This window comes from Macaca nemestrina, chromosome 4 (genome assembly GCF_043159975.1).
Source record: "Macaca nemestrina isolate mMacNem1 chromosome 4, mMacNem.hap1, whole genome shotgun sequence".
Classification (NCBI taxonomy): Eukaryota; Metazoa; Chordata; class Mammalia; order Primates; family Cercopithecidae; genus Macaca; species Macaca nemestrina.
Window position 1 is genome coordinate 146,704,748 of NC_092128.1, and position 27,303 is coordinate 146,732,050.

Here is a 27,303-nt window from a genome sequence, read left to right on the forward strand (position 1 = left end):
CTGGACCTTAAAAGATAGCAAAAATAAATAAATAAATAATTAAATCGCACCTCCAGGAAAGAATACAGTGAACAGCTGGTATGTTGTTACTATGCAAAATTACAATTAAGCTCAGGTTAATGTCATTTCCAACTAATTACCCACAGTCAGTTGGAAGACACACACACTAAGAGATTTCACTTTACCTGTTCCAACAGTTTTCCCTACTTATGTGTCTGTGCCATCCACGCAGCTACAAGGTTCCCTGCAATTTTTTTTAATGTCACAACTACTCAGGAACACCCGTCTCATTTCTGTCAAAGGGGTGCCCCCTCCTTGGTGGTAGATGTTAGGAGCTGTAAACATTTCAACACCTCCCTTCCATCACACTTCTCTCTGCATGCCATTCCTTCACACCACAATAATGTTCACAGAGTCTTCCCTACAACCCTAATTTCCTATGTTCCATTGTCATTCTTTCTTCTCCTTCCCTGTCTGGGACGTTTTTCTTTTCTTTTCTTCTTTGAGACACAGCCCCACTCTGGCACCGGGCTGGAGTACAGTGGGCAATCACAGCTTACTGTAGCTTCGTTCTCCTGGGCTCAACCGATACTATTGACTTAGCCTCCCGAGTAGATAGGACTACCATTGTAAGCCACCACATCCAGCTAATTTTTAAATTTTTTAATAGAGACGGGGTCTCACTGTTTTTCCCAGGCTAGTCTCAAACCCCTGGACTCAAAGGATGCTCCAGCCTCAGCCTCCCAAAGTGTTGGGATTACAGGTATGAGCCACCGTGCACAGCCCAAATAACACTTTCTAAATCAGTCATGTTTTTTATCTAGGTGTTCTTTTAATCAACACTCCACCCCAGCCCCTGCCCCGCCAAGAAAGAAAGGAAACCAGTCAGCACCACCATGGCTAGAATTCCTACCATTCCACACTTGGACCTTTCACAAAGCCTGCCCTTCCACCAAGCCCTCCCATCAACCACTAGGGCTATCTGCCCAAATGGTAAAGGTCCTTCCTGCCACTGCCATTTGAAAGAAACTTGTAAATAAACGCAAGGGACCAAGTTTCACAGACGCTTTGTGGCTTCCACATCTGACAGCAGACACACAGAACTACTTCAAGGCCAGAAGCACCCTTTTTCTATAAAAGGGAGGCAAGCTAATTTGAAAGACCTTTCTGAGTCCGCTTCTGCTAAGAATTGAAGGGGAGAGACAAAGGTCCCACAACCCCAAAGCAAGAAAGAATCTTCTAATCTAAATCATTCGGGCTCTCCTATTATCCATACACTTGGGCACTGCCCCAACGGCATGCCTCACCAAAGAGCATGACACCATCCCTCCTGCTTCACACAAGCCTGAAAGCAGAGGTCAGATAATTTATCTGTTACTGGCACCTTTGAGAATCTGCGTGGTAGAGACAAGAAAGGGGGCAGGGGGGGGCACTGAGGGGAGAAAAGTGGCAGTAGTTTCTCCACTATTAATGGACAGATAACTGCAGAGTGCCATAACAGATTTCAGTTCCTTTGTGCACATAGGAATATTTATTTAATCAATGTACTGTAACAAAACAGGCCTCTGGTGTACTTTTGGGAAGATGGAGAGCCATTCAGAGCAGGGTGATTGGAGTCTTGTCACCTGTTTAGTTGATAGTGGCGATCACTATGATGGAGAAGTATGAGGCAGGGAGGGGAAAGGGAGCAGCTCTCACATCCACAGAGCCCACATGGTTGCTAGCAGAGCACAGATGTGTAGCTGCTGGCAGGTGGCTGCAGACAGCTCTCTCCCTCCACTTGCACACAGCTTAAGTGCAGGGTTTGCTTGAGGTCCTTTTACCATGAGCATCCCTTTCCAAAGAAAATGGGCAAGCTTGCTATTTAATACAGCTGGACCTTCTCTCACTAAGAATTGAATGATTCTTCAGTGGAAAAAAGAAAAGCCATCAGGGCTTTAAATGTTCTGATTGGGTTGGAATGGAGGAGAGATTATTCTGGGTGGATAGAGAGGAGGGAGGAACTTTTTTTTTTTTAAACTAAGAAACCACATTTTATCATGTACCAGATAAAGATACTTGGCTACTGAGACAGGTTTCCTAAGTTACCTGGACACTAATGACAAGACTCACTTGTTTATTAGAGTCAGAAGATAATCTCTCCTTACGCATTTTCAAAACTATCATGAGAATATTTTCAGTGAAACAGACTGCAGAAAAGATACATCTTAGAACATAATCTTAATATTGGCTGTGAGCATTAATAGACAGTCACTGTCAAGAACTGGCTTAAGACTGAATCAAAACATAGATAAACAACACAAACTTAACCACCAAAATCTTACTGAAAGGAGTAATTAAGAAAGACCACCTACCAAAAGACAATGCTTTTTTCACTTATACCTTAATATACTGTTTCATCAACTTTTACTTATATCTCTAATTTCTTGGGATTTGAGGAGGAATAGAAGAGAAAATTTGAGGAATCTAATAAAAATAATTTTTTGCGGGGGGTCAAAGTCCTATTTCTTTATCCAAGTACTGGTTACCTGGGTATTCACTTTGTGATCATTCATTGAGCTGTACACTATACTTTTTCCAAGATCTGTTCTATTTCACAGTAAATAAGGTTTTAAAACCAAATACACATGAACGTTTTCTTTTCAGAAAAGTTACGTAGCATAGAAATAAATTATTATAAACCACCACCATTACCAATGCCCCAGGAAAACACTCAAAAATATTTTATGAAATAGTGATTCCGAAGCTTCTATATTGGAACTTGATTTTTAAAACAAAAACAAAAACAAAAAACCAACCTAAATGTTCCAGGCCAGGCACAGTGTCTCACACCCGTAATCCCAGCACTGTGAGAGGCCTCAGCAGCTAGATTCCTTGAGCCCAGGAGTTCAAGACCAGCCTGGGCAACAAAGTGAAACCCTGTATCAACCCAAAAAAATAAAAAAAAAGCTGGGCATGGTGGTGGTAGTCCCAGCTTTTGGGGAGGCTGAGGCAGGAGAACTGCTTGAGCCCAGGAGTTTGAGGCTGCAGTCAGCCCATTACACTCTAGCCTGGGTGACAGAGCGAGACCTTGTCCCCTCCTCCCCACCCCAAAAAGAAAACAAAAAACTAATGTTCCAGAGCCACAGAGCAGGGATTAATGTTTAGCAGATCAGACACAGAGTCCAGGAATCAGTATGTTTAACAAGTTACCATGAGGTATAGATATGCAATTGGGTTTAGAAACCACTGCACAAGGCAAGAACTTGTGATCTGCAAATCTGAAACTACCTACTCCAAATTCTCCATACCCAGCATGTGTGACAAAAAGTGTAACATAGCCTAGGCAACATAGGAAGACTCCGTCTCTACAAATATGTGTGTGTGTGTGTATGTATATATATATATCTCCATTCATCCATCCAGGTGTGGTAATGAGCACCTGTGGTCCCAATTACCCAGGAGGCTGAGGTGGGAAGATTCCTTTAGGGAAAAGGTGTAAATTATTTGGAAAAGGTTCGCAGAAGCTTCAATAACTGAGTGTTCTCTTACCAACTACAAACAATATTTGGCCAAGGCTTTTGTGACCATTTTTCTCACAATTACAGTATCTTCCCTAAAAAGGAAGCTGATATGTTATAACCACTATATAACTTCTGCTGGCAACCCCATCCTGTATATCTAGAAATAGAAACTGTGAAATCAAATTATTTGTGGCCACATGGGATTCTGGGTCTTCAGTAAAATCTGAACATGTATTTTTCCACAGCATAGTCTAGGAGCCTTTCCCTATTTTCATTATCATTATTACATTGTTGAAACCTTAGAATTCCAGAGGTTTAATGACAGAACTAAAGTCATTCATTCACCTAAAAACTCAAAAACAAACGGGAGCCCACAGTATCTAACCCCAGACAAAAGTCTACTCATTACATCCCGGGTTCCCATTAGGGGTCTTTGAAAGGGTAAATCCAATCCACATTTCCTGTTTCAAATGTACATTCCCTCGCTTTAGATAACCATATTAATCTGGGTTGGAAGCGAACTAGTAAACTGAATTTTGCTCTCAGGCATGCATAGGCAACCGAATTTAGAAATTCGAGTTAGAGCACTACCCTGGGGTCTTTTATCTGAGAACACATCGGGAAGCCTGCTGGATAATTTGTTTTGGAATACCAGAGCACTTGTTTTTAAACAAAGCATTAGCCAAGGAAAGAGGTAACAACAAAAGGAATCACAAGACCAAAAGAAAAAACAAACAAAAACAAAAAACTAGACTATAGGAAAGTCTAAAACACCAAGAATCAAGGCAGTTCTTTCTACCCTCTTGTGAAATCTTATTTGCCAAACAATAGCGAAAGAAGGCTTGTATTTAGGGTTTTTGTTTGTTTGTTTTTAAGATTTCAGTTAGTTGTGTCCCCACTGGAGGTTAAAGTAAAAAAGGCAGAAAGAAAGAAAGAAAGAGAGAGAGAGAGAGAGAGAGAGAGAGAAAGAGAGAAAGAGAGAAAGAGAGAAAGGGAAGGAAGGGAAGGAAGGGAAGGAAGGGAAGGAAGGGAAGGAAGGGAAGGAAAGGAAGGAAAGGAAGAAAAAGAAAGAAAGAAAAAAACCCTTCCATAAACCCACAGATCATACAAAACTAAAGTCTGCAAATGGCTCTTGTATTTCCTCAAATACTTTCCCTCACTTTTAAGTATGCCTACCAAAGATTAGAAAGACATCCTCAAGAGTAGGTCAAATAACCCCAGAGGCAAATGTTAGTTCCTAAAATGTCTACCACCCTCCTCCCTATAGCACAATCTCATAGCACCTAGTTATTTTAATCTAGTTCATCCACAGAAGTACAAGTGACACAAATTAAGTTTATAAATTTTTAGTTCAGTTAGTTTAAAATATTTTTAATGGAAGCAATACAGTGCAGTGAGAAAAAGCAGTGACCTAAATATCAGAAAACCTGGGTTCCATGTCCCTGTTCTACCACTGATTCACTAGGTCATACAGAACAATTATATAATATAATTTTCTAGATCTCTATTTTCTCATCTATAATAAGGTGCAAGCTTAAGGTATATTATAACTTCTGAAGACATCCAAAGATAAAGTGGAGGCGAGTGGGGTGAGGGTGGGCCGGGTTGGGTAGAAAAAAGAGTGAAAGTCCCAGTAAAAGCAACATCAGAATAAAACTCTTAAGAAGCATTTATTTAGTTCCCTTATGTAGTGGTTCAAGTCAGGCTCTGAAGCCAAAATGTACAGGCTCCACCACTGACACACTCGTCCTTGGGTGTAAACTCTATGTGCCTGTTTCCTCTCCTTTAAAACAGGAATCATAACAGCACTAACCTCACAGGACCACTCTGTGAGAATTACATGAGTTGATTTAAGCAATTAGAATACTCAATACTCAATAAATGCTTGTTCTCATTATTATTATCATTGGTGCATCAATACTGGGCGTATGGTGAAGACGAAGTTGACAATTAAGTACTTTCACGTCCCATTCTTTCTAATCAAAGGGGGTACAAAAAGATCTTGTATCTCTCTGCATGAGTTATGTGTATAACCTTCACATCTGTGAACCCTCAAGTCCCTGCCCTTATTCCCAAACCTGTGGATTCAGGGAGATTCACAAGTACTGGATTCTCTATTTGCCTGCATACACTATCCCCAAGGATCCACAGATTTCTAAATGCACCAGGAAAACATAAACTGGCAAAAATGTTTTCATGCCTTTGAACAACAACAAAAACTCATTTTCCACCCACCTTCCCACACCCAGAAGTCAAAATCTACTTTAGGAATCAAAAGCTAGTGAAACAACATATTCTTGCTTTTTTAGTATTTCAGATGATTCTTTTTAAGAGCTCACAGGTATAAAGAGTCCTTACATGCTGGGAATATGTTTTCTTTAGTCAACAACAATATCTGATGAAGATGGTAATCCAGAAAGGAAATCATATCACCCACTGTTTTCTTCATCCATCTAACATCTAATCCAAACGCTTTAAGATTTCTTTTCCAGTAATTTTTTCCCTCAAACTTTCTATTTTCTTCTCAAGATCCATTTTACTGACTAACTCCAAACATGACCTCTGAGGCATTCCCTCAATTCAGGGGTCCGTCCGATGGTATTCATCAGTGCCCAATTCCCTGGACAGCTGTGGACAACTGTAACAGATTTAAGTTTCACTTCTGATTAAGTATTTTCAATGAAGGTAACCTGATAGCCTTGCCCAGTAGAGAGCCCTAGAAATAAACTTTCGTTTTCTGCCCTTCTTCTCTTAAATTTATGAGCACAGATGGATTAGTGGATTCCACTTCAAGCGGAAAGAAAATCAAGTATCCTTATTTCTTCAGCATCTCCCCTAAGCTTGAACCTTACTGTACATCATGCTCATCATTTTAAGCTGTTAATAAAATCCAACCAATTCAAAAGGTCCCTGCAAGCTTTAATGTCTCAGCACTTAATTTCTCTTGAAGAAATATATTCATGGAGGCATTTGTAATCGAAATCCTCAGAATCAAAAAACCATAATTTAAGCCAAATTAGGCAAAACACTTCCCTACCTGCCAAATGGCTCCCCTAGAGCTTTCTAAAAGAGGATTACAGTTACACATCTTTTTCTGTGTTAGACACATCAAAAAACAATGCGACACCAGAATGTAACACCACCCACTCACCCACCTCTCCCCCACATCCCCAGAATGTCATTCCTTGAGGGCAGAAGCTTTGTTTAGTTCACTGTTTTTATCCCAAGTGCCTAGAACAGAACCTGGCACGGAGAAGAAACTCAGCAACTATCTGTTGAATGAATGAGTGGGCAGACAGGGATGGAGGTGCTGCACGGAGCCAAGGCCCACAGAGGATAAATAGGCCAAACATAACACATAGTTGACAGCACTTCTGAAAGAGGATACAGTCACGGACGTGTGGCCACAGAGAACTGACCACTCTGGTGGCAAGGCACATCTTATTGTACATCTTACCACGTATTTCACTGATAAACCTGTGATGTAGACCAAAAAGGCCCTCAACTACCATCCCACAGCTCACAGCCTTCCTGTAAAGGTATGTGTGACTCCAGGTTTTCTAAATGAAACCCTGCGTCCCCACTGGCTTCCAAAGTAATGTTATAACTTTCACTTATCTCAAACACTTTCAACAGACGGTAGCTCCCAATACTTCTGAATTTCTCAGTCCCCTCTCTAATGCCTCACTCCTACTCTCTAAGAGTTCCTGATGCTTATGCTTTGTAACGAATATGTAAATATATCTGGTTTGCCTCATAAGGTGCTGAAGAGGGAAGAGTCTAAGGAGAGGAACTCCCCAGGACATTACCCCCCAGAATCTTGAAAAGTAGAACCACATTAAAAAATGCTTTAAGAAAATGAAATAGAAAGGCCAGGAATACCACACATGGCTTGGTACCAGGCATCTGAGAGAACCCAGTGAAGAAAAACCGAACACAACCCTCCGAACAGTAGGTCTCTACCCCGACTGCATGACAGAATCCCTCCCTTGGGGAGCTTTTCAAAGTTCTGATGACAGAGGTGGGGGCTTCCTACACCCTCCCAGAGGCACAGGGACTTTTTTAAAGCTCCCCAGGGTATCCCCAGGGTATTCTAATGTGTGGCCAGGTTTGAGCCTCCTGGGCTCTGAAACTTACGGTTGACTGTGGTTCCTCCTCACTAAAAATAACCTACCATTTTAAGAAAATTATAGTAAAATCATAAGGTTTATTAAAGTTGGTGGTGGGTACATGGGTGTTGTCTATGTTATGCTTTATACTTTTCCATACCTAGAAAACATTTCATAGTCGTATATACACATATATACATATGCACACATTTTTAGACAAATTTAAAACAAGCTCATAGTGTACTGGTCCTCAAAAGCACCAGTACTAAATAGATGATTTTACATTCCTATGGATTATGAGCACTGGTGGTGTCTGGGGCTTTTACTTCACTGGGGCTAAAAAAGACCAGTTAAAACTGGGTCGGCTGACTTGAAAACACTGGCCTGTATTCTGTAATACACTCTCATGCAGGTCTTGAAAAATGCTCTAGTCAAACTCAGCTCAGAAAGACCAAAGGTACCTGCTGAATCAGGAATCCACCTAAAATCAGCAAAGTTGCCAGTACTGAGCCAGACTGGCTGTGAAATCCTCTATACAAACTAACACTGGGAGTCACAGAAGTGGGTTGTGACAAGCTGGTATTACTCCCAAGGCTAGGCCCTAGAACCACCTTAAAATGGAGGCAAGAGGAGCGTATTCCAATTCGTTTCTCTAGAGACAAGCTCAACCCCCTCTGTGTCAGAGGCTCAATGCAGGCCCTGAATGCAAATGGTCTAAATTCAAATCCTGACTCCACAACTTTCTATCTACATGACCATACAGAAATTACTTAACTTCTCTGCACCTCAGTTTCCTCATCTCTAAAATAACGATAACGTGACCTACTATACAGAGATGTTGTGAGGGTTAGACGTGTTAATACACGTAAAGCTCTGGGTACAACAAATATCACAAGCAGTAAGCCTGTGATAAACATGAGCCATTGTGGTTAAAATAATCACCCAAATGGTGGTGATTCTGGCACTGGCAAAGCCGTTTCCCAATTTGTGATGACTGGGCACTGGAATTCTGTACAGTCTTGAAGCACATCTCTTGGAGGAGCCACACCCACTAACAGGAAATGAGACACAAATCTTGTCTCCAAAAAGATGCCCCATGTCTCCTAAGACCTGGAGTGGCGGCACGAGGTACAATGAGAAGCTACCATAAAAGAATATAATGTGAGCTCCAGATGTGCTCTTGTTTAAACATCAGCTGGGTGACCTTGGGGAAATTCAAAAACACTTTCAGTTGGGGAATGAGGGCTTTGGACAGTTGCTTCCTGCTGTTTCTAAGCTTCTGGAGTCACTCAGTTAAAGTGACCACAGGCCCCTCCCCACTCTCTGTACCCTCCTCAATGGCTTCATTCCAGTCACCAACGTCTCCTATGTTGCTCACATGCCATGCCACTCCTTCTTCCTCAAAGCCTTTACACTTGTTCTCCCCTGTCCTTGAAAGCTCTTCTCTGGTGTATCTGTATTTCTTGCTCCCTCGCTTCCTTCAAGTTTCTGCTCAAATATCACCTCCTCAGAGAAGCCTTATCTAACCCACCCTGGATAAAACATCACGGAGGCATACACATACAAGTGAGTCCTCAGTTAAATACGTGATACGATGCATAATGAAAGCAATTTGACCATACACGGGGAGATGGTGCAAACTCCACACAGTTGCCCTGTCCAGGAATCAATTTTTTTTCTCATCAACATTGTAATGAAAAGAACTGATGTTATTTGAGGACCTGCTGTGCTAAGTTCTCACTCTTGCTTTACCCTGCTTTATAAAATCCCCTGTCACCTCCCAACATATTATATATTTGTTTATTTTTTTACAGTATGTCCCCCCATCCTTTGCTAGAATATAAACTCCATTAGAATAGATATCTATTTTTTCTTATTTACTATGGTACTTCCTGTGCCTAGAATAGTGCCTGCCTAGCACATAGAAGCTGTCAATAAATTTTTTTTGAATGAAAGAATAAGCAAATCCAGACACCTTTTTCTTCCCAAAGAGAATGTTACCCTAATACATCAATATAAATATGTAAGACAGGTAAAGGTGGAGTTCTGGTTTAATAAAGTCATGATCTCCCCTCAAATGACTCAGCGTACCCTGGGATACCCAAAACCACTGCCCATGAGGATCTCCAAAGTCCCTTATCACTCTGAAAGTCCCCAAATCCACATTATTTCTGCTAAACTCCACAGAAGACATATTAAATTTGATGAATGATGTTCCATTCTGCAATTTCACTTACTATTCACTGACAACTACAAAAAGGACCCTGAAAATTCAAATCATACCATGTCCCACAGCTGTTGCATCCCTAGAATATGTACAGCCAGATAGTAAACCTATCTAGTTGTGGGGGGAAAAAAACATCCAACTACAAAGGGCAGGATTCAGGGGATGGTCTCTTTCCATACTCTATCACATGGTCCCTTGGCCTCTGGGATCTACCACTGAGCCTCTAGGCTGCAACAATCCCATTGCTTCTAAGAGGGGAAAGGAAGAAGGGAGGTGGACTTGAGACCCATGTGGAGATAGATGCTATACAAGGGAGGAAATATTTGGGCAACACGGCAGCCACCTGGTACTTTCTTGACTCCACCACCTAGTCTCTTTTTATATCTAAATGACCCCCAAATAAAATAAATCCTGGCTTAGCCTGCTTTGGGCTCACATTCAGAAAAACAGAGGTTGAGGGAGCATCCTAGAAAGGAATTCTGCACAGGACATGAATAGTTGAAAAAAACATTCCTGAGAAGCCAACTGGCTGCAATACTATGATATAGAGACTTATATACAGCTAAAGGACGTTCTCACAATTGCAGGGAAGATATGAAGTACACTTAGCAGACAAGTAAATTGGACTTTGGCAAATCTCTATCATCCAGTCTAGCAGTGCTGAACTAAGCAAGAGTCATCGATTGAAAGCCTGGTGACCCATCCTCTAACACTGTAATCTAATCCTTAAACTAAAGATGATTTAATGCCTTTACATGTCCATATGTTTTCTAATGACGCTATTTCTGTCAGCATGCTACAGGAGTGCTTCTTGGAAGATGGAAGTAATGACAAAGCACATCATTGGAAAGGCAATTATATGCAGTACTAACCATTTTACAATGGCCATATGGGCTGTATTTCAACAATGTAATTTCCAAATGAGGTTGCGCATACATATTTGTCTGTCCCTAATCCCAAGTATATCATACTAAACAAAATAAGAGTACAGCTGAAATATGGGCAGCAGATGTAGAAATCTACAACAAGAATGCTAAAATAGGCCAGATGCAGTGGCTCACACCTATAATCCCAGCACTTTGGGAGGCTGAGGCAGGTAGATCATTTGAGGTCAGGAGTTCGAGACCAACCTGGCCAACACGAAGAAACCCCATCTCTACTAAAAATACAAAAATTAGCGGGGCATGGTGGTGGGCACCTGTAATCCCAGCTGCTCAGGAGGCTGAGGCAGGAGAATCACTTAAACCCAGGACTCAGAGGTTGCAGTAGGCTGAGATCACACCACTGCACTCCAGCCTGGGCGACAGAGCAAGACTCTGTCTCAAAAAAAATAATGCTAAAGTAATGTTCACCTGAAAACAGAAAATAGGTGGCACCCACTACCCTGAAGTGAAACTGACATCCATCCCTGACAGCCCATCTTCATACTATGTTTCTTTAATCAAAAATATCACAACAGGGGTATTAAAGACCACCAGAGGGGCAAGGAAGGACACAGGGAATAGTTAAAAAGACAGTTACTAAGAGTTTACAATCTAAGCAGGCCCTAGAGTCAATATAGAACTCGTATTTTACAAATACATAAAATTAAAGTATAAAAGATCAACTTTAAAGCCCTGGACTCTGTGGTTCCTTTTACAGTTATATTTAAATTTCAAAGAACATGTTTTGACTTGGGTCTCCCCAACAATTATAATCTGTAAAACAGAATTCTAGTATGGCATTTCCATTCTGGACATACAAAGGGGCAATTGTGCTTATTGAGGTAGTTGGAGAGAGAAAGGCAAGACTGTGTATCTCAGAGCATGGTGATTCCAAGAAGAAATTGCCACATCTCTTCAAAGGGATACTCAGATGGGTACAGTGGCCCACACCCAGCATTTTGGGAGGTGAAGGCAGGAGAAGCGCTTAAGACCAGGAGTTCTAGACCAGCCTGAGCAACATTGCAAGACCCCATTTCTACCCCTCCAAAAAAAAATTAGCCGGGGTAATGGTTCACACCTGCAGTCCCAGCTACCTGGGAGGCTGAGGCAGGAGGATCACTTGAGCCCAGGAGTTTGAGAACACCTGGGCAACATAGCAAGACCCTGTCTCTGCAAAAAAAAAAAAAAAAATTAAAAATTAGCCAGGCATGGTGACACACACCCGTAGGCCCAGCTCCTCAGAAGGCTGCAGCAGGAGGATCGCTTGAGGCCAGGAGTTTCAGGATGCAGTGAGCTATGATTACTGCTGCACTCCAGCCTGGGAAACAGAGTGAGATCCCATCTCTTAAAAAAAAAAGAGAGAGAGACAGAGAGTGACTCTTGACAGAAGTACGTAACTTGACTGATCTTCATATTCATCTAGAAATTTTTAGAAAATTCAGGCCCAATGAGGGTATTCTGTGTGTGTGTCTTTGTACTAACCCCCATTCCTTGTAAATGAATGGTAATGGAGTAGTTTTGAATCCTGAAGTCCTAGAGGATGACCTGTGTGGAGGCCCAACTTAGCCCAGGGGAAATGAGGAGGGGGCTTCTCAAAAATGTACAGTACTCTAAATGCAGTTGGGATTTCCTGAAGAAGCAAATCTAACAAGTCATATTCATTAGGATACTCTTTGTAGCATAAACAAACCTCAACAGGGTGGAATGGGAAATGAGGGAGAACAATTTGCAAATCTGCTTAGAATAATGAAAGGAAATAATGACAGAGGATATCAATGGACTATTTGTCACCTGGTATCTTCAAGATACAGATATCAAGAAAAGCAAAAAGAGCTATTTAGTGTGGTCTTTTACCAGAAAGAATAGAGTTCCTAATAGATTTTTTTAAAAAAACACACACCTAGCCCTCAAAACAAGGTCTTTTTTATTGTGAAATAGATTCCCAAGAGAAGAGCTGCTTCCCAGAATAGTTTAAAAGCAGACAAGACAAAATACTTCAGAATCTATAGCAGAATATAAGCTTATATGCACAGTAATCTGTGAGGGCATGCCAGTCCTTATTCCAATTTTACATTTGTGTTCCAGAGAGCTACTTCTAGAATTCAGTGAGATAAATGAGTGCAAGGGTTTAGAACAGACACTGACATACAATAACCCTCAATATCATGAGCCTGAATCCTTGCCTTTGACAATGGTTTAAAATCTACCTGAGTAGTATAACCTAGGAAAAGGTCAGATTTTATAACACGGAGAAACAGTGAAAGGGACACAGACAGAGAAAAAACAACAAGGAATATGTTACAGATATATTGTATGAGTGGCAGCAACCTAACTGTAAGCTCTAACTTTTCAAAGGAAATAAAGACCTGGACAATAAGTACTCTCCCCTCCTGTAAATCCTATTATTATACCTAGAAAATCCTTTGTAACATTTTCAGCACAACAATGAACAAATGTGGTCTACCAGAGACCATGTGGCAATCTTTCACAAAATGTATCTGTATGAAAATGAGTAAAGGGGTAAGGAGCCCAAGCTTTCAAGTCAGGCAAAAACTGCTACATTTCTTGCCTCTCTTATACTGATCCTGCCCAAGTTGATTTAACGGCTCTGCGCTTTAGTGTCTTCAACTATAAAACAGAGATATTATTCTTTTCTTCATGGGGTGCGTCAATGGGATAACGAATGCAAAATTGCTAGCACAATGCCTGGCACAAGGCGAATAGTAAATAGCAGCTCCCTCTTCAAAAATTTCTTCTCATGGAAATTTTGTCAACTGTAAATAAGCAATGACTGAGTACCTACTATGCACAGATTATTGAGTGAAGAAAGAAACAATTCTGAAAGCCTCAAATATCCCCAGAAGGATATATATAAAAAGAGTGCAGGGGTTACATTTAGGCAGAGAATACAGGGAGAATAACAATACATAAGAAATATAATGCTGGGCACAGTGGCTCACGCCTATAATCCCAGCACTTTGACAGGCCAAGATGGGAGGATCGCTTAAGCCCAGGAGTTCAAGGCCAGCCTAAGCAACACAGGGCGACTCGGTCTCTATAAATAATAAATTAGCAAGGCGTGGTGAGATGCGCCTGTGGTCCCAGCTACTCAGGAGGCTGAGGTGAGAAGGTCACTTCAGCCCAGGAGGTCAAGGCTTCAGTGAGCCATGACTGTGCCACTGCACTCCACCCTGGGCAACAGAATGAGACCGTGTCTCAGGAAAAAAAAAAAAAAAAGTTTTAAAATAGAAATATAGGGAGAAAACTCTGGCTCTCTTTTTTCCAAGGTTCTAGTCATAACTCCCAAAAAACACACAGTGAGCCATCACAAAGCATAAAACAGACCAAGGAAAAAATAATAGGACTTGAACTTCCCACCAGATCCCAAAGTAAACATGAAGCCCATAGTGTCACAGTCAACACTTCAGAAACTCCTTCAGGCGGGTCCCAAGATCTCCATACATGGGAAAACCATGTCAGAAAGATGAAATGCCCCCAAAGCTAAGAAGTAAAGCATTTCTCAGACCTACTCATTTCTCAGAAATAATCCATATCCCAGCATTAAGACTATCAGTAATGTACTATCATTAATATTATTATCATCATCATCAGTGATTCTGGAAACAAGTAATAACTATAGTTAAAATTAATTCTAGGTTTGAAATATAGATAAAAGGATGGTTTTACTGGATAGTTTGAAGCTTGAATGATTCAAAGTGGAAAGCCACATTGCCGAAATAATTTACAATTTTTAAAAAATGATCAAGAGAGGTAGAGGCAGTATAGATATGCTGAGTTAAACAGCTTTTAATGCTTTCAGATATATGTAAAACTACTTTTAAACACAGGAACCATTTCTGGAATCACATTATACTTCAATATTTAAAAACATTTATATTCTTTCAACTGAAGGTGACCTGGGACAATCTGGTCCATTTCTATATTAGACTAATAAAACGTTTTAAAACAACACAAGTGTCTAACACAGCAGGTCTCAACATTCAGGTGTGAAATTGCACCTCCCAGCACACAGGCTGAATTATCCCCCTGCATCTCACCTGCAATTATCATTTGCTCCCTCCCCAGGTGGCTCTAAGACACCACATATCCTCCTAGGCTCACATCTGGAAATACAAACTCCCTCTGGAGGCCTCATATGCTAAGGGAGTCAGAGAGCACAATAACAGAAACGTGATGCTGGCTTCAACAACTTCTGAAAAACAACTATTTTCAACACACAGTATAAAAGTAATCTGATACAATTAAAATACCCTTATGTCACTATGGTTAGGAATAAATATTTTTCCAAATAAAAATGGTAAATTTACTTCACAGTTCTGATAGAGGCCAGCTTCTTCCATTAAGGCCAATTCCAAAAATTTAGCAAAGGATATTTATTTCATCAGTTCATAGGGCATAATTAGATGTTTTGATTAAAGCATTTTCCTCCCCTGGTTAACAAGATATAACAGATGTCACTGACTTCCCTAATAACAATGCAGCCCTGCTTTTGGCATCTTTACAATTTTAAAACTGAACTGTCATATAGAAAAATTATAGCTAGGGTGTCTCGGTACAATCATGACTCTGAAGTGGTTATGACATGCCTGGACTCCCCAATGGAACAGATATGGAAATCATACTCCATATTCATAGCCGGGAGCCCTCCTTAGCAAGCACTTGAAAACCAAGCTCTGAAATCTGAATGATGCGGGCTTATTCAAATCACCACCAATTATTCCTGGAAGCACCGACCAAGTGAGGTATAAAACCTGAAGAGAAAATGCAAATCTCACAGTCACTGTCTTCCAGGAGCACAGGGAACAGAGCACGGGGAACATATGCAGAAAACTGTCTCAGAGGAAGCAATGCCCATCTAAAGAGACTTACTCCACCAAAATCCCAGCCTCCCTGCAGAGAGGAGGAGTACTATAGTTGATAAAAAGGACTCATATTTTTCACAGCAAGATTCCCCTGGTGCATTTGATCCAATTTACAAAAATTCGATTTACACCAATTTTGTCAACATATCAGTCCAGAGAGTAACTAGAGACAGGCCTGCATTTTAAATGGGAGGCAGAGCCTCTCTGATTGAAGTTCAACTCAAACATCCTGGTTTAACAACTCCATTAATGAAATGAAGCACAGATCTAAAGATTACTCAGCCCCTTTGTCAGTCGCATGTGTTATTTATAGGACAGCGTATCAATCATGTCTTCCCTTTATTATTTCCTACTTTCTGGTCCTAAGCTATTTGGTCTGCCAAATTAATACATTCCATGGCTGCTGCAAATCTAAACAATGCTTGATAAAAGATTAATAAAATAGTTGGGTTCTCTGCTACCACATACACACCCAGGGAAATTCATCAATGTCTTTTTATTTGCATATTTGGCTCACTGCCCCCTACAGCAAATATGTAAGGCACAATGCTCAGGTATCCTGGTTTATGGTTTGCATTTAATTCAGGGTGTCAATCTGCTTCTGTTTTAATTACATCCATCTTGATATGTTATTACAATCCCATGAAAACTTCTTTTAATTATATGAATGGCTATGAATATATACACATGACAAACAGTTGTTATAAATGTTCTGGTTCAGCAATGAACAGGCAAGATGCCTTAGTCAACACATCATGTGGATTTAATATTTTGAGTATTTCTTCAGAAGAAAATTTTGGTTGAGCCTCAACTCCACTATCCTCCAAAGTTCACTCACTCCATACATCCTGCTACCAATGTTATGAAGTTGCTCTGAGTTTCCACTGATTGCTAGGCTAAGGAAAATATTTTACACAAGAAATTTTGTTAAAATTTTACATGGGCCACATTAAGGTCATCTTACATCCAAATAATTATTTTATCTTTCCACTGGACATTCAATGATGAGAAACCACCCCAATATTTATTTTTTTATTTTACATCCTTATAAAAGGGAGGTGGGGGCAGTGTTTAAAAACGATGAGTGTATCTACAGAGAAAGGCCAACTAATTTCAGGGTGATATACTGGGAGAGAGTGCAGGGAGGGAACAATGCTTTTTAAAGGTTCTTGATATTGTGTAAATCAGAACATTTCTTAGTTGAAATGGGAAGCTTACAATCATGGGTGCTCATCCACATTTATACATTATGTTTTTAAAAAATCTCCTTCCAAGCTTCCCAATCCTTGGGACTCCCCAGTACTAACTTACAAGAAGTAGTCTCCTAGATTCATAGGGTAACAGTGAGAGCCTCTAACTCCCAGTGTGATCTTGAACAGGTCAATTAACCCCCGTGGGCTGTGTTTTCATTTGCAAAATGAGAGGTAGAACTACATCACTAAAGACAACATCTGTGCCTCTGATGCCACATGGCTTAGAAAGCACATCAACTACCAATGGCTGGAATAAAATGGATCAAAAGGCTGCTCTGAAAAAGTGTAGGTCCTAACTTTAGGATACCTCCTAAAGATTTAGCTCTGCATATTAATCTCAAAACTGTAATTTTCAAGTAATCATAACAAATGAGGGAGCAAACCGTAATATGCAGCATGACACACTTATCAAATGCTTGTTTCCCTTTTTGCTCCAGTGAAAGTATAATTTCACTTCAACTATATAAGATCATTTCTTAGAAAAACACAGTCCAGGACCTTCATTCTCTTTGCCAACTGAACGTGTACAGACAGAATGTGTGGAAGTCACTGGAATTTCTATCATGTGGCTAGAAAACAAGTAATAATCTAACGTTCAATTATTGTGCTATCCACACCTTCATTCTTACTTTTTTTTCTTTGTGAAGATTTTAACTACAGAACATTTCACTAAACAACATTTAACCAGCAACCTTTAGCCAACAAGTATAACTGAACAAAGAGATCTAGAAGAAATAAAAAAAAGAAAAAGAAGTCCACTTCAATATAACAACCAAGAAATACTTACAATATGGGACTGTAATCTCTTAATTCCTCTTTTTAAGTTCTAAAATATTACTGCGATCAGAAACTTTACAAAAACTTAAAATGAGGTTTTGTGGTGCAGAGGAGGGTAGGTATGGGGACAAAAAGGAAAATGAGATCCCTCAGGTGTCATCACAACTTGCCCCTGGCAATGACTAAAACTCAGTCTCAGGTTTACAACTTAGCCACAGTTTGAAAATATCAGATTGCTTTCCGGGTACAGTGCCTCACGTCTGTAATCCCAGCAGTGTGGGAGGCTGAGGAGGGTGGATTGCTTGAACCCAGGAGTTTGAAACCAGCCTGGGCAACATGGCAAAACTCCATCTCTACAAAAAATACATAATTAGCTGAGCATGCTGGCATGCACCTGTAGTCCCAGCATTTGGGAGGCTGAGGTGGGAAGATCACCTGAACCCAGGAAGGTCAGGGCTGCAGTGAGTCATGATTATACCACTGCACTTCAGCCTGGGCAACCAAAGTAAGACCCTGTCTCAAAAATAAATAAATAAATAAAAGAAAGAAAATATCAGATTTCACCCATATAACCAAGAGTTGCAATCTGTATTTGCAAGCTGTGCTTCAGTTAATAGCGGCCACACAATACTTTCAATTTAAAGACTTTCTGCCGAAAATGAATCCCAACTTGCATTGGCAATTTTCCATTACTTACAAATTGTGGGCTTTTCTCTTGTGACTCCATTTTACTGCACATGGGTTTTCCAGGACTCCAGCGGTAACAAGGAGGTATGGCACCGTGAGGTATAGTGGCAAGTTAAAATGACAGTTAAGTCATTTTTAAAATATTTGTATGCAGTTGATCATTTATAAAGTTTGCTCTGGCAAACAAACTAACTAGAATTCAGATATAAGCTGAGAAATTAGAAAAGTGAGCTGTAACAGCCAAGAAAGCTGTGGCAAGCAATTCACCTTTAGAGAGCTAAATTAGAATTCCTCAAGCAGATTGTCACAGTTCAAATAATGAAATTTTAAAACTTTTCAATTTTCGCGTTTCATACACAATGTTCTAAATGCACTCCCTTTTATTAACAGCATTCATAATTTTGATAGCTCTACCTCAGTAAGGGAAGAGAGGAAAGAAGGATCGGAAGGAGAGATAAAAGAAGGAAAGGAGGGAAGTAGGCAGCAGGTGAGCGGGGAATCTAACTGGACCCTAGGAGAGTCACATACACTAATATGTGAAATAAACACCTTCAAAGAAGGCACCAATTCATATGATTTTGGGGTCCAGAGCCCCTTGCAATGGATGGAATCAGAGACCTGAACAGGACTAAGACATAGAAGCCTATACTTGTCTAGTCTCTTCCTAAACAAACAGGGGCAGTCAAATTCTAGAAAATCCACTCCTCCCCTCCTCATACTAACAGCATGAAAAGGGCCTATTCTTTGTGACCTCACAATATGTATTGATTGCATACCAACAGATACAAAGCTATAATAGAAACTATCATTACTCTGGAATTTTGTTAGAAGAAATGAAGGAGAACATAGCTCAGATTTTGAAGAAAGAAGTCACACTTAGGGTCTCACCAGTCTTAAATTCGATATTCTCTCCACCTTCCAGAGGGGAAAAAAGTCTACATTAATGGAACAGGTTCTGATTACCTAAGAGAAAACAGTTCTGCTCCAGCTTACTAATTATTTTTGATCCTCTCCTGTCTCAAGTTTTACCAAATTCATTATCATACTGCTCTTCTTAACTTCAGTGATCTGAGTTTTCAAATCTACATGAATCTTTTCAAAACTTTCTAAAATTAACAGCTGCTATCCCATTACTAGGTTCTTTATCCTACATCTGCAGCATATTGGGTTTAATCCTAATTCTGAAAAAAAAAAAAAAAAAAAAAAAAAAGTTGCTTCTTGAGGAGAAAAAAAACAGCATGAAGCACTTTTACAAAGTTAGGTTGCATTTAGTATATTATGACAACTATATAGGATAGGGGTAAAATAAAATAAAATAAAATGTAAAGCCACTAACCCACCATCCTTCACCCTGCACATGCACACAGGTGGGCACATACACACACACACACACACACACACACACACACACACAAAGTGCCACAGACCTTCTTGTCCAAAGGCTTCCAAATCTCATAACTCTTAAGACCTAAATTATTCCTTAATAGCTAGCCTCAACTATTGTTGTGTCCATCTGGGGACCTTATTTCTAATCCTAACATTCTTTCAAACTAAATAGTCACCATTTATCTTTGACAATACATAGAATTGTGGTGTAGAAGAGTCTCAGAATCTCTTTATCACCCTTAACACTCCTTGAATCATGTTTACTGTTCTGTTTTCTTAACCCTTTTTCAACAGTGAGAACTACAGAACACTACTCTCAGAGAGGATCAAAGGTTCAATTCCTAACCTCACAATTCATTTTTTAAATTCACGAATTCATTTATATTCTAATTCCAAAAAAAGGCGCAAGTAGTTAATATCCACAATTAACACAAGCTGCATGGAACCATCATCTCACAACCTTCAACCACATCTCACATAAATACTCCTCAAGTGATGGTCTGCCTTATAGAGTAAAATACTGAAATTCGGTAAGTATAGTAAAATACTTGAATTCATAACCACACACACTATTCATACCCTTCCTTTCCTCCAAATTCTCTCATCACTTCTCAGGTCCTAAAGCTATGCACACTTTCAGAAGTCAAACGCTGGAACTGACCCATTTCCTTTACAGTCCCATGGCCAAATTTTCCAAAAAAAGAAAGTGAAAAATGCAACAGAAACACAGTTCCACAGCTTTTCCTGGCTCTCTAATAGCAAAAGAGAGGTTCTGACCCTTTTTTGAACTACCACTTCATATACAGCAAGCCAAAGGCAGATAATTTGAAATCCTTGTTTTAACATCAATGTCAACCTCCTTTCTCATCCAACTTTTTTTACAGGTTGCTAAAGAGCAGCAATACATGAAACTAGAAGGGACAGAGAGGATAAAACATTGGCTGAAGGGCAGCTTGGTGGCATGAGAATTGGGCTAGTATCATCACACTGAAAGAGCTATTAATGAGAACCTCCTGTTGGGGTTGGCGACAATCAGTAAAAAGGCAGATATCAGGCAGGAAAGGGGAGCAGGAAAAGACATGGACTAGTCTCCCTCACTGTTTACATCTTCCTCACTTTCACTCCCCTTGCCACTCCTGCTTAAGAAGCAGCTCCCACGCACTGACTACAAGCTTCTGTGCCTGGTTTTCCAAGTCGTCTACCATCAGCCCACTCACCCCAGACTCAGATATCACCAAATTCCAAGATCTGGAGGGACTTTTTTGGATCCTTTCTAGTACTTCCCATACTAGATTATAGATTACAATGCAGAGAATAAAAGTGTTCTGTGGTCAAAATAGATTTAGGAAATTAGACACATCACAGTGCCTTCTCTGATACTCAAAATTCACATTCACACAATAGACTTTTAATTCTGAAAGAACAAGGCATCCATTTAATTTTGTCTAGCCCATCAAGTTTCAAAAACTATTTGAGGGTAGATCACTCTGTTTCAGTCTAGAACACAATTTATGAACATCCTGTAAAGTTATGTTCCCTTTCAGCTTGAGAAGCTTTGCTCTAAACTAGTTTAAATCTCTCCACTAATGGATAAAGGAAATTATGCTTTTAGAAAGTTAACTTCCAAAGGCTACACTAGTTAGGCAGGCCAAGCGTGGAATGTGGGTCTCCACAGGTCTCCCGCCCCACTAAAAGCACTCTTTACTTACCTTTGTACTTACTTCCACCAGCCCTTCCTAGCCTCCGAGTCCTAACCACATAGCATCTGGTTCATGTGCCTTCTTCACTATTCCTTTAGAATGCTCTCCCTAGCCCTAACTCCTTCCCCATATATCCAAATCACTTCACCCTTCTAGGTCCCATCTACCCCATGAAGCCTTCTTGAACAATTCAGCCTATCTCACTAGCCTGTCTCTAAAAGCCTATCGTGCTTAGTTGATATTAGGCATTCAAGTGCCTGTTTCAAAATTATTTCACATGTGCTGGCTTTAATTTATCAACTAAACTACATACTTTTTCAAAACGCTACATTTATGTTTGGGTTCTCTATATTCTTAGTGCCTTGCACATATTAAGCACTCCATAAACATCTGCTGACTGATAAAAGGCACGTAACTAATGTTGTTTTTTAAACAACTAAATAAAAGTGATCTGACCATAATAAATTGTTAGAGCCTATTAACATAGCATGTTATAAGTACATCAAATTCTGTACAGCCTGCTTATGCTACTGATGTGTGTGTGGGGTAAGCCCTGAAACAGAGCCAGGAAGTGAAGACCGCATCAAAGTCTTGGTTTGATGCTCTAACCACTAGAAATGAGTCTTCCTTTACTTTCATAAGCCTACAAAGCTCCAATTGGCCTCTTTTCTGCTAATTCCACAAATTTCATCTTAGCTTCCCTTGGTCAGCTGTAAAAAAGGAGGCTGCTCTAAGAACCCAGTGCACAAAAGAGGAATAAGGGGAAAAAATAATGAATTTGCAAAGTCAAGTTTTCAGCCATGGTACTCACATGGCTTCCTAATAGCGACAACACAGAAAAGAAACCCAAATAGCAGAAAGCCAACACTATCTGACACACCAGGACACACTGATGGTAGTAGGACCCCAACATTCCCATTTATTCTTTGTTTGCTAAAAGCCACTTTTTAAAAAAACTAGACATCTTATTTGGGGATTTTTGCTCTCATCCTGTCACTCAAAGAATATCCAAACAAACAATGTACTATATACCAATGTTAATTCTGCTTCTCAACTGCATAATGAAAAGAACACCACGTTCAACTTTAGCCTCCTCGCCTACCCTCTTATCTTCTATCATGAGACTCTTCATAATCATACACTTGAACTTCAGGGTACAATTACTCAAGACAAGTGTCCTGTGAATATAAAACTATCTCAGCCAGTTTCACCGCCTATAAAATGTGAGACTTGTCAAACTACGTCTAAAGCTTTCAACATCTCAAAAAAAGAATCCAACAACAGCAAAAAATAATCAAGATAAAAATGCAGGTTCTCATTAGGCAAGTTATCACTTTTACTCCAGTATCAGTAAAATCAGTTGAACTGGAACTATTTATATTAGCACATTTCATAATGAGTTAGAAGCCTCTTTTTTAAAAAGCGAAGTCCAAAATCAGCTACTCAGAACAAAATCAAATAATGTGTCCATTAACACACAAAGTATGCTACTCCACTGTTTGCCAGTTATTGCTCTGAACTGGCACAAGCTATAAACCTAGCTGTACAAGCCAATATTTCTGGTTTCTTTTCACAATATCATACCAGCAGCACCCTTAATGACATGTGGTGACAACTGATTTCATTTCTAAACACAAGGCCCAAGAACATACCACGTATTTAGGATAACTCTTAGCAAGTATAATAATTACTAACTTTTACAAATACTCCCGCAACACACATTTTTGTCCAAGCTCATAGTTTAGTTGCCTGTTCCCAATAAGCCCTCACATTTCTTGGTGATAGTTCAATAAATCTTCCAGACTGAATACAGTGGACCACCAGAGGTTTTAATTTAATAATCACTACACACATATGTTCTGACCATCCAGCATGGACACAATGTGATAGCACACAGCCAATGAAACTACCTTTTGCCAAAGAACCAGACATATATGATGATTTCTATTTCCCATTGTGTGTTTTTAATCTGACAAATGTATTTATGGCTTCCCTAAAAACTTGGGCCTCTTAAAATGTAAACACTGACAGGATATTTGGTATTAGTGAACTGTTACACATTTATTTAGGTGTGATAATACTGCTGTGGGGGTTTTGGTGGGATCTGAGGATTTTTGGAGTCATTATGGTTTAGGGATTCATACAGAAGTATTTCTATATGAGAAATACGGATGAGATCATATGTGGGAGAGAAAACAGATGAAACATAGAAAATACAAGATGAGATATGAGTTGGTAGTTCTCAAACCTGGATGTTGGGTGTTCTGTCTACTTCTGTATGTTTAAATTTTTCTACAGAATTTTAAGTAAACTTTTAAAAAAGTTAGACCTTTTATACCTACACATAGATATACATATGATATTTAGATATGAAGGTGGCATAGTATTCAGCTAACCAAAATAACTTGGATTTTGAATCTAAAAAAGTAGCAGAAAAAAATAATCAGAGCAAAGAAAGAAATGGTATTAACTGTACATTTTGAACTTGGTCTTCTTTTAAAATTACAAGTTTTTAAGCACAAAATAAATTAAAATGAGCACATTTTCTCGCCAAAGCCAAATAAATAGATATATATCACAAGCCCAGTCAAACACCTATTTGTTAAAAATAAAACCATCAAAAAGAACTGCATAAGTGATATACATATATACACACACATATATCCCTACTTGTCCTCGAAAAATGTTCGTGGGAATCTAGTGGCCCCTCCTGATTCCTGAGAGGGGTCACACCACAGCCCAGGATAACCATGCAGAAAGCAGAACCACTTGTAACAGCTCTTACAAGTACTTTCCTAAACCAACCACAGACAGCAATGATGAACCAAATTCCAAACAGCATGTTCTATTAGGAACATGCTGCCATTTCAACTCCTATTTTAAAGCAAGAGAGAGAGACAGAAAGAGGTCACACTGTACGGTAACCACCCACCTTGGCAAACTTAAAGCCACAGTTGGAATTATTCTAATAAGTGGTGAACCTCAACACTCAAAATTTTGGCCAATAAAGCACCAATTCTAGAACCAGAGAGTAACTGATTCAATCGCTGACATCAAAATCTATGACCACCACCAATATTACCATCACCATCACCACCACCTCCACCACCACCACCAGTACCTCCCTTACTCCCAACCACTGGCCACCATCCACCACCATCACCACCAGCAGCCCAACCAAAAGCAGTTCACACAGAAAAGGACAACACTGATAGGAAGCCTTCCTTTGAAAACAAAATTTAAACCTGACACCCAAACACATCAACAGAACCAGCAATCTAAACCTGTACAGTTACTGTATATGAGATTTAAGCTGTCATTAACAAAGCTCGCATCTGAGCATTTGAAACAATACCATAATAACAACAACAAAAAAAAAAAAAAAAGGAAAGGGAAAAGTTTCCTTCAGGAACCTCAAACCATCACATCAGGTGCATGAAACACTATAAGCCAACTATAAACCGTATCTTGGTTTTGTGCTTAAGAAAGGTGGACCAACTCTGCAGAATCTCAAAGCCTTCTGTGTGTATGTGTGCATGGTGTGGGGGGGGTGGGGACAGGGAGGTGGGGGAGGAAAGAAGGCGGTTAAATTTATAGAGGCCAATGACCAATACCACACCAAAGGAGATAGGTCCAGGCAAAGACAGTCTCTCCCTCCCTCCCTTTTCCCCCACACTAGGAGCCAGTTGGCCGGGAGGAAAATGTGCATTTGGAAATCAACGCTGCAGGTGCCCAAGGAATAAAGAAAGAAATACACACACATAGACACACACAAAGCCAATCACTTAGAGAGAGAAAAAAAAAGAAAACACAAAAAAAGGAAACGCAGAGGGACAATTGGTGACAAGCCCTTCAGACAGCAGCTAGGATTTTATTCTTTCCTCCCACCAGTCTTCCCTGGTGTACCTTTTTCTGTCCTTTAACTAAATTGCTCATGTACACACACACATGTGCCTATGTATGTGTATAGATAATATAATTAACCCTTTCTGTAACAGAGCCCCACAACAGAATACAGAGAGCTATTCCACCCTTCCCTCTTCTCTCCCCTCCTCCCTCCTTTCTCCCAACCAGGAGAAAACGCCCCCTTCCCCAGCTTCACCAAAAAAAAAAAAAAAAAAAGAATATGGGGGGTAATGGGGGAGGCGCAAAGAAACCACAAAACCCCATCAGTCTCCGGTCCCGAGGACACCCGAGAAAGGTATACACTACACAGACACACACACACACACGAACATATGACTCTGTAGAAAGCACACAGAGAACCGTCCACAGGCGCCCCAAACCCAGCAAAGAGACTTCCACCAGCCAAGAAGCCATGATTGGGGAGGGAGAGGAGGAAGAAGTGGGGGCAGAGCTCTCCGTGGAGAGGGGGCGCATTGTTGTGATGCCTGAACCCCTTTCTTTCTGCCCATCTGCTGTGGAGGGGGTGCAGGGAGGGGGCGCAGGGGACAGGCGAGCGAGAAAACGAGGAAACGAGGAGACCAGGCACGGCTTTGCGACTCCCTCCTGCTGCCTGTCTGCCCGCGCCCCCAGCTCCCCCCACCAACAATAAGACCTCAGCCTAGACAGACAGACAGACAGACAGCCCGGAGCGCGGCGGGGGAGGCAGGAGAGCCGGGCGCAGCCGAGTGGGGTCGTGCATAAAGGGAACCCGGGGGGAGGGGGGTCCCCCTTACCTCCAGCGCTTCAAAAGTGACAAAGCTGGTCATGGCAAATCCATCAATGATGTCCTCTTCGGCCGAGGTGGACTCTCTCCGCTTCCTCCGCGGGGGTCTGGGCCGGGACGGGGCGGAGGACGGGGGCTTCCCATTGTCTTCCTTGTCGGAGCCCGACGACGAGGCGAGTGAGAGCGCCCGGGTCCGGCCAGCCCCGCCGCCGCCGGCCGCGCCGGCCCCCAGCCCGCCCCGGGAGCGCCTCTCCCGGTCTCGCTGCGACCGCGACCGCCGCTTTTTGCGGAGTCCATGGCCCCGCGTCGGGCCATCCATGGCTCTGCTGCGCCGGGGTCTCCCCGCTCGCCCGCCACAGGCTACGGCCGCGGCCACACAAAAAAAATTGACACCGAGCCCTCCCTCCCCTTCACGGCTTCCCTCCGCCCCGAGGAGGGCGCGGGGGAGACGGCGGCCGAAAGAAGGGAGAGAGGGGAAGAAAGAGAGGAGAAAGAAAAGGGGGAAGGGGCGGAGAGAGGGGAGGAGGGACGGGGAGCGAGGGCGAGAGGCGAGGAGCCCAAGTGTGGGGCTCCCCACAGCACCGAGGGTCGGAGATGCCTGGGAGCAGCGCCGAGCAAAGTAATGGCTGAACACACAGGTCTCCTTTAGAGGAAAAAAAATAACTCACCAAGCAGGCAATAAATCAGAATAGCGGAATGCTTTGATCAAGAGACTGGGAGGCTCCGGGGAGCCCTCCCCGCGGCCATTCTCCGCCGCGCCCCCCGCCCCCCGAAAACGCCCGCGCCCCCCTCAACCCGATCCAAAATCGGGTCCGAAAAAGGTCGCGGGAAAAGTGGGGGCAATGAACTTCACCCGCCCCTCGCGCAGGAAAACACCCCCGCCGCCTCTCACACACGCCTCGGAGAAAACTCACTCCCAGTCTCCCTAATTTTTAAGAAATGCAGCCAGGGGAGGCCGGGGCTCCGGAGCGACCCAAAAGGGGCGAGACCCCCCAGAGAGGGGAGCATAATAATGCAATCATTAGAGGAGGAGAGGGCGAAACTGCGAGCGGCGGAGGAGAAGGGAGGCGGAGGAAGGGAAGGAGGATGCTGCTGGAGCAGTTGTGGGGTTTGCTTTTCGGTCTTCGAGGGGGGAGGAGAGCGAGATGAAAGAAGAGAAGAAGCAAACCCTGTCGCTGCCACCCGC

At 41.4% G+C, this 27,303-nt stretch overlaps 1 protein-coding gene across 10 annotated transcripts in view; it reads right to left on the reverse strand.

Moving 5' to 3' along the window:
• Positions 1-26,897, reverse strand: part of LOC105466343 (activator of transcription and developmental regulator AUTS2) — a 1,205,160-nt gene extending 1,178,263 nt beyond the window's left edge. For 4 of the 10 annotated variants that reach the window (XM_011715331.3, XM_011715334.3, XM_011715336.3 and 1 more), the window contains exon 1: positions 26,128-26,890. In XM_011715331.3, coding sequence (XP_011713633.1) covers positions 26,128-26,436 — 309 coding nt within the window. In that variant the 5' untranslated portion in view covers positions 26,437-26,890. Of the gene's footprint in view, positions 1-18,372; positions 25,508-26,127 lie in introns of those variants that run through there. The other 6 variants (XM_071094058.1, XM_011715337.3, XM_011715335.3 and 3 more) reach the window with 4 other exon arrangements.
• Positions 26,898-27,303: the final 406 nt, after the last annotated feature.